The 14,170-nt window shown below is 42.0% G+C and overlaps 1 protein-coding gene and 1 pseudogene across 4 annotated transcripts in view; one reads left to right on the top strand and one right to left on the bottom strand.

The window, feature by feature from the left end:
- The window catches only part of Dennd5b (DENN domain containing 5B), a 114,621-nt gene that overhangs the window by 76,380 nt on the left and 24,071 nt on the right, over positions 1–14,170 (bottom strand). For 3 of the 4 annotated variants that reach the window (XR_007589316.1, XM_050126479.1, XM_050126480.1), the window contains 2 exons: positions 12,941–13,050; positions 4,975–5,641 (listed from right to left, as the gene is read on the bottom strand). Coding sequence is in view for 3 of the 4 variants with exons in the window: in XM_050126479.1 (XP_049982436.1) it covers positions 4,975–5,641; positions 12,941–13,050 (777 nt within the window). In the remaining variant the exon portion in view is untranslated. Of the gene's footprint in view, positions 1–4,974; positions 5,683–12,940; positions 13,051–14,170 lie in introns of those variants that run through there. The other variant, XM_050126481.1, reaches the window with a different exon arrangement.
- Positions 5,937–12,559, top strand: LOC126491091 (nucleoporin SEH1-like; annotated as a pseudogene).

Raw genomic sequence — 14,170 nt, 5'->3', positions numbered from 1 at the left:
CCAAGCAGGAAGACAAGAATCAAAAATCTAGGATTAGCCAGTTAGTGACTGTGTTTCAGGAACTAGCTGAAGATAAAGTTAGGTTGTAATCTTGAGAAACAGGGAGTTTACCCCTTGTGATTGTCATTGTAATGTGTTTTAAGAACTAGCTGATTATGATGTTGGGAGTGGTCCTGAGAGGCAGGGGACTGCCCCCTTGTAAACTTCACTGGTGTTTTCAGAATTTTCTGTGACACACTCCCTGCCAATTCCGGATCACTGGGCTGTGGTTTCTTATCTGAAAAATTGGTTCTCGGGGACTGGAGAAATGGCTCAGTGGTTAAGAGCATTGCCTGCTCTTCCAAAGGTCCTGAGTTCAATTCCCAGCAACCACATGGTGGCTCACAACCATCTGTAATGGAGTCTGGTGCCCTCTTCTGGCCTGCAGGCATGTATGCCGACAGAATATTGTATACATAATAAATAAATTTTTTTTTAAAAAAAAATTGGTTCTCCCGGTCACTTAGGGTGGAACTCTTCCCCTGCGTGGGTTATGAGTCTCGGCCCCAGTGCACTGGTTCCCGTCTCATCTCATCATTAAAGCCTCGTGTGATTGCAGCAAGGATGGTCTCTCGTGAGTTACTGGGGGGGGGGGGCGTGTTATCCCGAGACTTGAGTGAGAGTCTCCCCAGCACTGGGGGTCTTTCACTGTCATATGTCAGATAGATGGGCAGTGGAAAATCAGACTATTAAAGGCTTCCTTGCTTGCATAGGGTAGTCCCATACATCTATCACAATTGGCTATTGGGGGGCCTTGAGTACCAGCCTCAGTACCCCTCAGGGCTCGTAATTAGATGTCTGTGGCAGGCAAGGATGAACTCAGGTTTGTTACCTCTGCATGTTCTTTATCATGCGAGGGGAGAAGGTGAAGGGAAAGAGCATGGAGAAGAAGGGGAAGAAGGAGAGTAAGGGAGGAAAAGAAGAATAAAGAGTAAGAGGAAGAACTGAGCCCATGAGGTTTCTAGTTTTTATAGCTGTAGTTGGAAAATTCCATAGGCAAGGAAAATGACACTATGACAAAGTAGTACTTCGGAGCGGGTGACCCGGCTCAGGGAAGAGCCAGCATCCAAGGGGAAGTACCTGACGTCCCAAACCGTCCCTGAATCCTGGGTTCACCCTTTCTCCTCATCTAATCTCTTTTCTGATAACCAGCTTTGGGGTCGCCAAGATTTGTTTGTTAGCAAAGGTGGGGCATGCCGCCATCCTGCTCAGTGCCTGTCTTCTATAGAAATTTCTGTGTGGTCTGTGAGCAGATAATTTTAAGGGATTGATTCTATGTAAATTTGGCTGCTAGAACAAAAAGTGAATGAATTCCTTCCTTCCAAGGCCTCCTGGTGTGGAGGACTTGAGCAAGGTCATTCCAATTCCAGAGCAGAGGTTACACTGCTGAGCTGTTCTGGGAATGAATCCCATTTTGAAGGGAAGAACCATGGCTTCACAAGGTTTCCACAGATATGACAGTGACTTTTTCAAAAGACATGTGTTCCCACAGCTCTGCAAAACGAGTTATTCCATGTGGATGTGTATGTAGTAGACATGTGCGTACACACTTCCCGTGGATCCGTCTATTGGTCTGTCAGCTGTGCGTTCACTGTGCAGTCTTGTGGGCTCCAACAATAATAAACAAACATTATTGGTTTGAATAAAACCTTCCTTAAAAACAACACAAATAGAGCTAGACATGGTAACATACGCTTGTAACCCCACTTGGGAGGTAGAGAAATGAGAATTAGGAGTTCAAGGTTATCCGCAGAGATCGCGGTGAGCTCAAAGCCAGCCATTCAGTGAATGGCTCACACCTTTAATCCCAACACTTGGGAGGCAGAGGCAGAATTTGAGGCAAGCCTGGTCTACATAGTTAGTTCCAGGACAGTTAGGGCTGTTACATAGAGGAAACCCTGTCTGGAAAAACAACAACAACAAAACAAACAAAAAGAGAAACAATTCTAACGACACTAAGGTAAATTTAACATAAAATAGCACATGGAGATGTGCTCACTGGTAGAACACTTGCCTAACATGTTCAAGGCAACTCCTCACCCCCAACTCCCAAATCTAGTAATACTAAAATATTAGTTGGTTAAATTATATTGCTTTTTACATCAAGGTCATGGAAACACAGCTTCTTTCTATCAAAATATTTGGTTTGCTTTTATGATTAATAAGGTATAACCAGCAAATGCAGTCTACTTTGGCATGACTGCAATATACAATAAAGACTTCCAACATTCTAAAAAAATCTCCAAGTAGCTTCTGCTTTCCAACAACTAGTGACAGAGGCACGGGAACAGGAACAAGAGTTGGTGTAGGTGGCAGTAACTGCTTATTTCCTCTGTGAAGAACCAAAGGAGTACGTAAGCAAGACCCAAACTGTTCTGGAGGCTTTAATTATTGATACAAAAAGGCAGACACTGGTGTTTAAATTCTCCATCTTTTATATTTCCACTGTTCTTTTGAAAAGAGGATCATGTCTGGCTTCATGTAACCTCCAGACACTCTTCTGATATGAGGTACTAGGAAACAGTCTTGACTTCCTGGGTGCATTCTCTACTTAAAAATTTATAGCCACTGAAAAAAGATTGTGACAGAATTACTCTCTAGATAACAGACTGAATCCGTCTAAATAAATTGTGGATTAAAATTTCAAGTCAGTTTAATGAACACTTTTATCACTGAAATCCATCTACTTAGAGTCATGGGTTTCCATGGTAACTGTCTGGTTCTTTAGCACCTTTAAACCGTATGGCATATATTTATCAATATGTAAGGAATGAAGTGGCAAATATACTTAAACCCCTTACAGAGAATCACAGAGGGGAAAAAGAGCACCAGAGGGCAAATCAACATAAAGACTCCTTTTAAAATGTGTTCATTTTAGTGTCTTTCTCTAAGGGGAGAGACATTATCAATGTTAAAAACCACCAAAATTGCATCTACACAAAGCTTTCGTTTCATATTTTACAACTATTTAGTATGATATATTTACCATATAGTTGAAGAATGAGCAAGTAATTTAAAGGTAAGTATTGAGACGCAGGGAGGTTATGTGTAGGCCCAGTACAGGAGAGGCGGATGGAAGCCGACAGTGGACTACCCCATTGCTTACGTGTGCTACTTATCCCCCTGGGTAAAAGGAGCATCACATACAGTCTAAAAGTTCTAGGTGGGTCTTCTCATTTAACTTCCGCAATTAATCAGGTGTGGGTGGCAAAAACATCCAGGAGGTATGGGGGACCAAAACTTCTGAAAATTAAGTCAGTGACCCACAGGGCTTATAGTTTAATAAGGGACAGAGCAGAGATTTGAAACCAAGGCATTTATGACTTCTAAAACCAATACTGGTTAAACGTTTTAAAAAGGTTATTTTTTTTTTAGGTGTATGAGTGCTTTGCTGAGTATATGTCTGTGCTTCGTACGTGTGCCTGATGTCCTTGGAGATCAAAAGGTCTTAGATCCCCTGACTGGAGTTACAGGCTGTTGTGAGCTGCAATGTGAGTGCTCAGAATCAACCCAGGTCAGCTGCAGGGGCAGCAAGAGTCCAGCTCTTAACCACTGAGCCGTTTCTCCATCATTTAAACATTCTAATCCCAACCCCTCACTGAGAGCTGGCATTGCGCAACTCTCCATCGCCACCACCTCTTTGGGGAAAAGAGTAAAGGTGATGGTGAGCACTGAGAAAGAGGGCAAAAGGAACGTAAAGCCATTGCAGCACTCCCTGATAACAAAGCACAACACTGAACACATTATCAGAAACTATTACGTAGGATAAACTGAGAAACCTCATGAAGTGCTGTCAACACACAAATAGTGTCAACACACACACAAGATGGGGAAGCATAAATATAGCCTGCTTGGCTCAGTTTCACTTATAATTTAAAATAGAAAAATAAAAAAAGAAAGTGAAAAAAATAAGCATGACAGCAGCAGTGGGAGCCTGTTCACAACTCTGCCAGCCTGAATACAAAGTAGCAAAATGCGAATCCAGATATCTGTGCACATGGCTAGTTTACGGTTTCCAACCATTCGGTAGCTTTATGACATAACATCTCTGCTTCTGTAAATTCATGTTCAGATGGAAACAGGTGTCCTAGTCTAGGCTCAGTATCAGTCATTCACTAGTCAGATACTAGTGAAACAAAATCCAACTTGTTAGTATCTTAACTAAATCTGTGTTGGGAGACACTGAATAAAAGATACAATAAAGATAATACCATCTGGGACTTGGAGGTTAAAAACACAATTACACACAACTCCAGCAGATCTGTTGCTAGGTCTGGGGAGGCATAACTGTTTCCTACCTGCATATCTCTTTCTCTCTCATAAAATGTTCCTACAGGCAAATGTCCAAAGCTATCTGCCTCAGGAAGTTGCAAAGTAAACATTATATTTATTACCTTCAAATGCCACCTGAATTTCCATGTAAAACTGTGTCAATTTGTAAATAAAGAAACAGAGTCCAAACTGGGTGGTGGTGGTGGTGCAAGAAGGCAGAGGCAGGTGGATCTCTGTGAGTTCAAGGCCAGCCTGGTCTACAAGAGCTATCCAGGACAGTCAGGGCTGTTACACAGAGAAACAATAATAAATAAATAAAATAATAAAAATAAATAAATAAATAAAAGTCCATTAGTCACTGCGAGTAACAGGTTTCAATGTATCTAATGATTATATGTTGTGGGTAATGAGTTGTTTTCATTTAAAAATATAAACAAATAAATACACCCAAATAGGTCAACACAACAATTTCGATTCCTTCCTGTTTATCTCTGCAGTCACTGTCATTTCAAAGAGAAACAAAATAGTTTCTCATCTCACCCACGCCTATTCTCTTTATGCAAAACAGAAGAGACTTCAGGTCATTAATTGAATCCACAATGAAATAGGGTAGCACAGGCATAAGTACTTGCTTTTAGAAAACAAAGTGCCAAGGACACCTACCTTGTGAGTAGAGAAGGATCTGCATCTCTAGAAGGACACAGGTAAACACTTGAACGAGGTTCTCTAATCCCAGGAGCTCAAAGGCCTCTCGGAGAGGGTAGTCAGAAAGAGGGAGTTCATTGGGCCCAGGCCTCTGGCAGATGACAGGCTCATAAACACCATAAAACTTCAGTGACCTCCCGGGAGGTGGAAGGGGTACCTCATAGAGAATATTATGGATGTAGCTCTCAAGGGGCAAGGGTGGTGGCTGCTGAGAGGTAACAGCCTTGTAAAGTTGGAGGAGGAATTTCTTGCAGGCTTGCATGAAAGGCAGAGGTGTGATCAAGCAAATACTTTTTGAAACATACAAGGTGTCTCTGTTGATGTCGTAAGAGTTGTATCGCTGGAGTTTCAAAAGAGAGGTTGTGTCTCCCTCATCAATACTGCTTGCCAGCGAGTCCATGCTGCAGGAGGAGGAAGCGTACACACTGCTGTGCTGCTCGGCATTGTGCATCTGGTACAGCGTCTGCATCGCTGTGCAGATCTGCTTACTTGTGACTTCTTCATAAAAAGTGAGAACAAAGCCGTAGGTGCGAGAGCCGTCTTCGCGGGTGATGATGAACGAGTGGAACTGGGGCTCCTTGTTGTCCGCTTGTGTTCTGAAAGACAGCCCTTTGGGCATGCACAGCTGTGGAGATAGGGGACCATCAGAGCGCAGTACATGCATCACTTCAAAACAGAAAAAAGGAAATTATTTTCTTTTTAACAGGATATAAAGGGTTAGTCTAACCCAGATTTAACTTTAGCGACAGCTTCAAATTAGAATCATAGTGTAAGTTCTTCACTTACACGTAGATAAAATATTCTCAAAAGAAACAGACGAGGGGCCGACTGGGCTCAGCAGCTAAGGTGCTATCTCCACCTGCAAGTCTCAGCCCTGGTTCAACTCCTGCGACACACACAGTAAAAAGAGAACTGACGTCTACAAGTTGCCCTCTGACCTCTACATGCGTGCACACACACAAACAAAAAACGTATTTTAAAAATAGATGTAAACGTACGTGTAAAAAATATTCACAGTGTGGGTATTACACAAAGAGGGCTTTATTAAGAAGGAGAAGAGGAGAGTCAGAGAGACTGCTCAGCAGGAAAAGTCAAGGTCGCTGTCAAACTTGAGTTCTACCACCAGAGCCCACATGGTGGGGGGAGAAAGCTGTCTCCTGACGTCCACAGACAGACAGACAGACACATTATGCACACAAAACCTCACACTAAATATGTGTAAAGTATCTTTTAAATTTTAAAAGAAATGAGATCTTTGATTTGGATTCAGTAACTCAGAAAAAAAAAAAAAAAAGCGCCCTGATCTTGAACAAGACTTGAAGACAGAACACACTGGATACTTTACAAACAATCTCTGAGACAGGGTCTGTACAATCCTGGCTGGCATGGACTCCCAGTGTAGACCATGGAGTCCCGGAATTCAGACTCATCTACCTCTGCTTCCTGAGTACTGGGATTAAAGATGTGTGCCATCATGCCCAACTTTAAGTACTATTTTTATAGTGATTATGACAGAGTTTCAGGGGGAAAAGGTGAAGGCTGTTTTGATTAGTGAAAAAGAAGTTAATAAAAATAAAAACAACAGTTATTCTATGCAGGACAAAAAATTAAGAAGACATTAGAAAAGGAATCCCCATGCGCCAGAGTCTGAAGAATCTGTTAAGTGAAAAACAAGAAATCCAGCGTATGGGGCTGGAGCGATGGCTCAGCATTTAAGAGCACTGGGTTACTCTTCTAAAAGACCAAAATTTGATTTCCATTACCCACACGATAGATTACAACCATCTGCTCACTCCATTCCAGGTGATCCTAAGCCCTCTTCTGGCCTCCATTGGTACCAGGTGTACATATACTGCACATTACGTGGACACAAAACACCCGTGTACACAGAATCATTTGAAACATTATCTCCTCTGCAGTCCTGTGGCCTGGGGTGGTTTTCTTTCTCAAGCTGTAATCTACCCAAGTTTACCACAGCTCTCACTCTATGACCTCACTTTTAAGTTCTCTGGCAACTCTCTGAGCTACAACTTCATACGATACCAAAAAAAAAAGGTACATTTGTCTTTATTTTTACTTTGGGGGGGGCACACAGAGACTCACTATGTAGCTGTAGTTGTCCTAGAATTCTGTTCTCTATGTAGACCAGGCTGGCCTCAAACTCACAGAGATCTGCTTGGTTCTGCTTTTGCCTACTAAATGCTAGGATTAAAGGGGTACATCATCACACCCCAGACACCACAGTGGCTATTTTAAAGACAGTAAGTGATTCTCCCTTGAAAACTGGATCTATTTTACTCTTTCCCTGAGTATCTCTATGTAAAAAAATCTCTTAATATATTCCAACTCTGCTCCACATAGGCCAATCATGAAACTTCTTCTAGGGACAAAGTCAAGGATTCTAGGTTTTTGTGAGTGGAAATCTCTGAAAAGGTGTGTTTCTGGTTGAAGGGCCCTGCAGATGCTGACATCGCTTTTGCTATTTTGAACAAATATGATGCTTTATCCTAGAAAAATAAACTTTGAAAATGAAACCTTTTTATTTACTAAAATGGAAGGATAAAACAACATATTTTCAATTATTCATAACAGAGATTTTAAAAGACCTAAATAAGGTTCATTTTGCGACAGATTATACTTCTCCTACAGAGTCAGATAACTATTTGAATCTCTGGACAACCAAATCTGTCACACTGACTCAACTCCACCATACAGTGTGAAACACACAGGGGCTTGGGGTGGCTTTGTTCTAACATGACTGAGTAAGAATAAACAGTTAAATTTTGTTCAATCTCTAATAAAATTCAACAGCGGTGACAACTGATACAAGGCTAAAAATGACAGCCCCACCTCTCACTGGTCACACATTCTGTAAGTTCTGAAGCAACAAATAAGAAAACAGGTGGCAATGGCCATGTCTGTGGCCCGCAGCATCACAGTGGACCACAAGGACACCATTTACAATGTGTCTTTCACCTTCCACAGGTTCCCGACGGCATCTGCTCCAGCAACTGACCAGAAGGTTGAGGCTTAGGTACTTGACAAATGTCAGTGCCTGCAGGGAGAGGTGGTTCCCCCGTCTCAGGAAGGTCTGAGATAAAGTGAAAGTGGAGGTTGGCATTGTACTGCTGGATGGAAGACGCGCAGTGATCTGCATGGTATGGGACATGGCGCATCCTGAATGTGGACCAGTTTTGGCTTCCTGTTCTTTTGACTGAACAGCTGTTGTGTGGGAAGAAATAGCAGGAGAATCAAGTGATAAACTGTGAAGACAGAGTCACTGGGTGAGGAGGACAGCACAGCATCCATTACCAATGTGAAGTCTGCTGCCACGCATATGGGTCTGACTTCAGCAACCTGTCCAGCAGATGGTGTGGTAAGAAGATGCGAGACACCAGATGTTGCCGAGTGACAGCTCATGTTTCCTGGACCACCTCCAGCTCCTGCACTCACCCCTCCAGACAGCTGTGGGAAGAGGTAGCACTAGTCCAGTCCATGCAATGGCCGAGGTGCGGGGGTTTTCTTTTGTTTGTTTGGGTTTTATTTCAGTTTGGTTTTGGTTTTACAAGACTAGGTTTCTCTGCGAAACAGATCTGTCTGTCTTGAAACTCGATTTGTAGACCAAGCTGGCCTCAAACTCAGAGATGCACCTGCCTCTGCCTCCCGATTGCTAGGATTACAGGTGTGCGCCATCACCGCCCGGATCAGAGTTTTTACTACAGCTGAAACACCATGAATAATGCAAGCTGAAACTCTTATGACCATCACTGATCCTGTTCATGATATTATTGTATTTGCTCCAAATTTGGAAAGACCTTTCCACATTCTGGCAATAGCAACTAAAGATAAGAATCTTCACATTAGAACTTGTGAGGAAAGAACTTACTTCTGGTGGTCCAACATAATTTAAATCCAGATTGTGGCTCAGTTTGGTGACCATAATTCTCGTGCCTGGCAGGTAAGCTAGAGTATAACAGGAACAGTGCTAGCATCTTCAGGAGACGACAGCTATGGAAGGTTGTGGAAATTAGAAGTATTCTGAAGGGTAACACGAGCCCAGCAAAGGGGAGTTCTCAGCACCCGAGCTCAGGCCGAAGCGTCTTTATTCACTGCGTGTGCTGCATGCACACAGGAATGGAAGGCAAACGCCTTTTCCCTTCCCCAGCACCACCTGAACTCTACCAAGACACATTAGCAGCTAAAAATACACTGTGTATAATTTATTGTACTAGTCAGTTTGTCAGCATTATAAATGGAGAGACTTTTTGTTGAGACATCAAAATAATTTTGTTTTTTTTATTCTTTTGCGTCAGGGTTTCTCTGTAGCTTTGGCACCTGTTCTGGAACTAGCACTTATAGACCAGGCTGGCCTCGAACTCACGGAGATCCACCTGCTTCTGCCTCCCAAGTACTGGGATTAAAGGCATGGGCCACCACTGTCCAGCTGAGACAACATTACCAAAACAATTTTTTTAAGTGTTCTTGAAACATGGGGGTTAAAAACTAAAAAGATTGTTAATATCCTCATAAATAGTTGGGAGAAGGTAAAATACTTTATTCCTTTGGAAGAAATTAGGCATGTGTTCCATTTTCTAAAATAAGCTGATAGGTTTTTATAATTTTAATTTGAAACTGAATAAAAGTTTTTCATGAATTAAAACAACAACAAAAACCTGCCTGACTTGAAGCTGTCAGGCTGCTGGCAGATCAGATGGAGACTAAGCTTCGTGCCCAGCCTAGGAAACAGACCTGTCTTTTTCCGGATAGCCCTCTAGTCTGTGAACCATTCCAATGGGAGTGCAGTCTGACAAATCTACCCAAATCATAGATTTCGATGCCAAATATCTTGCTTGCTTACTTATTTACTGTTTGTAAAACATATCTTACGTGGTCAGGCTTGTTATGTGGCCAACAATGGTCTTGACTTACTGATCCTCCAACGCTACCTCCCCAGGGGCTAGAAGTAAAGGCTTGCTATCATGCCTGGCTCTCTGTATCTTTTTAAAAAGGATTTATCTATTTTTATTTTAAGTGTTTTGTTTTTATATATGTATGCAAACCATGTACCTGCTTGGTACCTCAGAAAGCCTAAAGAGAGTGCCAGGTTCCCTGGAACTGGAGCTACAAACAGTTGTGAGCTGCTATACTGGGTGCGGAAAGTAAACCCAGGTCCTCTGTAAGAGCAACAAGCGCTCTTAATTGCGGAGACATGTCTGTAGCTCTCCAGAGCTTCCCCTTTCATATCAAGTGGGCAGTATGGGAATGCAGCGACAGGCAAAGACACTGCTTTTAAAAAGGTCAAATTTGATTTTTTTTTGTTTTTAATTATTGGTTTTGTTTTTGTTTTGTTGATAGGGTCTCATGTAGTCCAGTCTGGTCATGAACATGAACCTTCTATGTAGCCAGCCAAGAATGAACTTGAATTCCTGATCCTTCGGCCTCTATCGTCCACCTGCTAAGGTTATGTCACTATGCAGGCTAAGACTTAAGTTTATTGACAGGCTTTCCTACCATGCAAATCAGAGAATCAAAGCTCACAATTTTTTTTGAAAAGTGGCCAGCTATTCAGTTAAGGGTTTGTAGCTTTCTTGAGCACACATTCAAACATTTACAAGGAAAGCTTGCCAAAAGTTATATTCAAGTGAAGAAAGACTTCCTATGACACAGATAACAGATGTAAGAATTTTTCTTAAATGCTTTTCTACAAACTAAAAAGGCAAAATTTGTATTTCTAATTCTGGGAATCGTGAATTGGAAAATATGATGAATTACATAAACTACCAGGAACAAAGACATATCTCTTAGACAACCTGAGAGATAATCACAATTTTCTTACCATGGCTCTTATGTCTCTTGTTAACCAACAATATTGTTATTTACTAATAATATCCTCTTAAGATAACTAACAATAAGATGTGTCCTGTAACCAAACACTGGACAATGCTGTCCATACCCTTCTTCTAGTATGAGCGACCAAGGGTCCTTAATTATCTCACCTTCTGGGCAGTTTGGCTAGAACTTTATTGAATTTATTTATTTATTTGGTTGGGTGGTATTTTCAAAGAGATCTATGTAGTCCTGGCTGGATTTTAACGAATGAGTAGGTGATAATGAACTCTACTGCCTCTACTTCTCAAGTGCTGGAATTACACTTTTTGGTTTGAGTTTTAGCAATTCCCCTTTCCAAATCCTATAATTCTAACACTCCATATCCTTTTATTAGGAAGATTTTTTTACAGAAGCTTTTCAGTTTCAGGAGGTCCCATTAATTGTTTCTCTCACTGTGCTGCTGGGGTTATACTTAGGAAGTGGTTCCCTGTGCCAATGCATTCAAGTGTACTTCCCACTTTCTCTTCTATAAGGTTCAGTGTGGCTGGCTTTATGTTGAGGTCTCTGATCCATTTGAACTTGAGTTTTGGGCATGGTGATAGATATGGGTCTAATTTCATCCTTCTACATGTTGATTTCAGTTATGCCAGCACCACTTGTTAAATATGCTTTCTTTTTTCCATTTGATATTTTTTGCTTCTTTATCAAAGATCAAGTGTTCGAAGATGTGTGGATTAATATCCAGGTCTTCTACTCAGTTCCATTGGTCCTCCTGTCTGTTCTTATGCCAATACCAGACTGTTTTCAGTACTATAACTCTGTAGTAGAGTTTGAAGTCAGGGATTGTGATGCCTCCAGAAGTTCTTTTATTGTACAGGATTGTTTTGGCTATCCTGGGTTTTTTGTTTTTCCATGTGAAGTTGAGTACCGTTCTTTTGAGGTCTTTGAAGAATTTTGCTGGGCATTGCGTTGAATCTGTTTAAATGATGCATCTAAGTTCCTTTCCAGCCCAGGTATGGCGGTCACAGCACCTGAGAGGCTGAGGCAGAAAGACTGCCAAAATCACAAGGCTGTCTGGGCTACAGTGAAATCCTGTCTACTGAAGAAAAAAAATATTGTTGGTAAGATGGCTCAGTGGGTAAAAAGATACTTATGACCAAACCTGACAACTGAGTTTGGTCACCAGGACATACATGGCAGAAAGAGAAAACTGACTCTTCCTAGTTGTCTTCCATTTCCACGGGCATAACCGAGCCCACGGACACATACACAGTGTAAAAGTTCCATCTTCATGGTGCCTGTGAAAAATGACAATACAAACCCACCACACATTATTCCCTGATATATGGAAACACTGTGCTCCTTCCCTCAAGCAGAGTGGTTCATCACTGTTTACCAAGCATCTATGGGGCTGGAGAGATGGCTCAGCGGTTAAGAGCACCGCCTGCTCTTCCAGAGGTTCTGAGTTCAATTCCCAGCAACCACATGGTGGCTCACCACCACCTGTAATGAGATCTGGCGCCCTCTTCTGGCCTGCAGACACACAGAATACTGCATACATAATAAATAAATATTAAAAAAAAAAAAGAATTGAACACCAAGCATCTATGTATTAATACAAACCCCAAACAGCTTCACAGCAGGAAATGAAATGGACTTGAGGTTCTGTATTCCTAACAAGCAATATACTGTGAGAACTGCTGTGGAAAACCTGAGAAAGTATCTGTAAAAGACAGACAGTATTATATTATATTATATTATATTATATTATATTATATTATATTATATTATATTATATTATATTATTTCTAGGGGTCTGTGCAGAGAAAGAGCATTTGATATTCTTCCAGAGGACCTGAACTGACCCTCTAGCTCCAGCTCCAGCAGGTCTGATGCCCTCGTCTGGCCTCTGTGGACACTCATACACATGTAGCACACAAAAAGTAGACATGTACATTAAAAAATAAAATCTTAAAATTACTATTTTCACAGAATTTAAAGGATTAATTGTATTAAATAATACAGACATTTACCATTTATATTCTATTCAGATAAAAGGAATGCTAAACAGGAGAGAAAAAGAAAAGAACTATACCATGTTCACTGCATCTTGATCAAAAGGGTTCCATTCTATGCTCTGAGGATAATGGGCCAGAACTTTCGATTTGAACGTTCTTCTCAAAGGACTCTGGTCAAAATTTTCGCCTACAACAAATAATTAATAATCAATGAATAACTGGAACTTAAAAAACAAAATAATTTAAAAAATATTTGCTATATGTATAAAATTATTTTTTTTCCAAGACATAGTTTCTCTGTATAGCCCTGACTGTCCCAAAACTTGCTCTATAGAGCAGGATGGCCTCAGACTCAGAAATCTCCCTGCCTCTGCTTAGGGCTGGGATTAAAGGTATGTGGTACCGTGCCTGGCTAATATACATGTATATTTTTCAAAACATTTACTGATTATACTTAACCTTATTTTAAAACTATTGTCAACTGAGGAACTATCAATAAAAAGTCTGCACTCAAGAGGCAGAGGCAGGTGGATCTCTGTAAATTCTATATAGTGAAAATCCCAGGCTAGTCAAGGTTACATGGTAAGACTTTGTCTTAAAAGCTCAAAAAAGACTTCTTCTTCTAGAAAACACCAAATGGCGGATGACGCCGGTGCAGCGGGAGGGTCCGAAGGACCCGGGGACCCAGGATTAGGAGGCCGTGGCGGCTTCCGCGGAGGATTCGCAGCGGTCTGAGGGGCCGCAGCCGCGGCCGTGGTCGAGGCCGCGGGGCTCGCGGAGGTAAAGCTGAAGACAAGGAGTGGATTCCCGTCACCAAGCTGGGCCGCCTGGTTAAGGACATGAAGATCAAGTCCCTAGAGGAGATCTACCTGTTCTCCCTGCCCATTAAGGAATCTGAGATTATTGACTTTTTCCTGGGAGCTTCCCTAAAGGATGAGGTTCTGAAGATCATGCCCGTGCAGAAGCAGACTAGGGCAGGCCAGCGGACCAGGTTCAAGGCTTTCGTTGCTATTGGGGACTACAATGGTCACGTAGGTCTCGGTGTCAAGTGCTCCAAGGAGGTAGCCACTGCCATCCGTGGGGCCATTATCTTGGCCAAGCTTTCCATTGTCCCTGTGCGGAGAGGCTACTGGGGGAACAAGATTGGCAAGCCCCACACTGTTCCTTGCAAAGTGACAGGTCGCTGTGGTTCTGTGCTGGTGCGTCTCATCCCTGCCCCCAGAGGCACTGGCATAGTCTCTGCTCCTGTCCCCAAGAAGCTACTGATGATGGCTGGCATCGATGACTGCTACACATCAGCCAGGGGC

The sequence above is a fragment of the Alexandromys fortis genome, unplaced genomic scaffold, assembly GCF_014885135.2.
Source record: "Alexandromys fortis isolate MF-2015 unplaced genomic scaffold, M_Fortis_MF-2015_v1.1 scaffold_260, whole genome shotgun sequence".
Lineage (NCBI taxonomy): Eukaryota > Metazoa > Chordata > Mammalia > Rodentia > Cricetidae > Alexandromys > Alexandromys fortis.
Note: the sequence above shows the minus strand (reverse complement) of the source record. Positions and strands in the feature narration are given on the sequence as shown.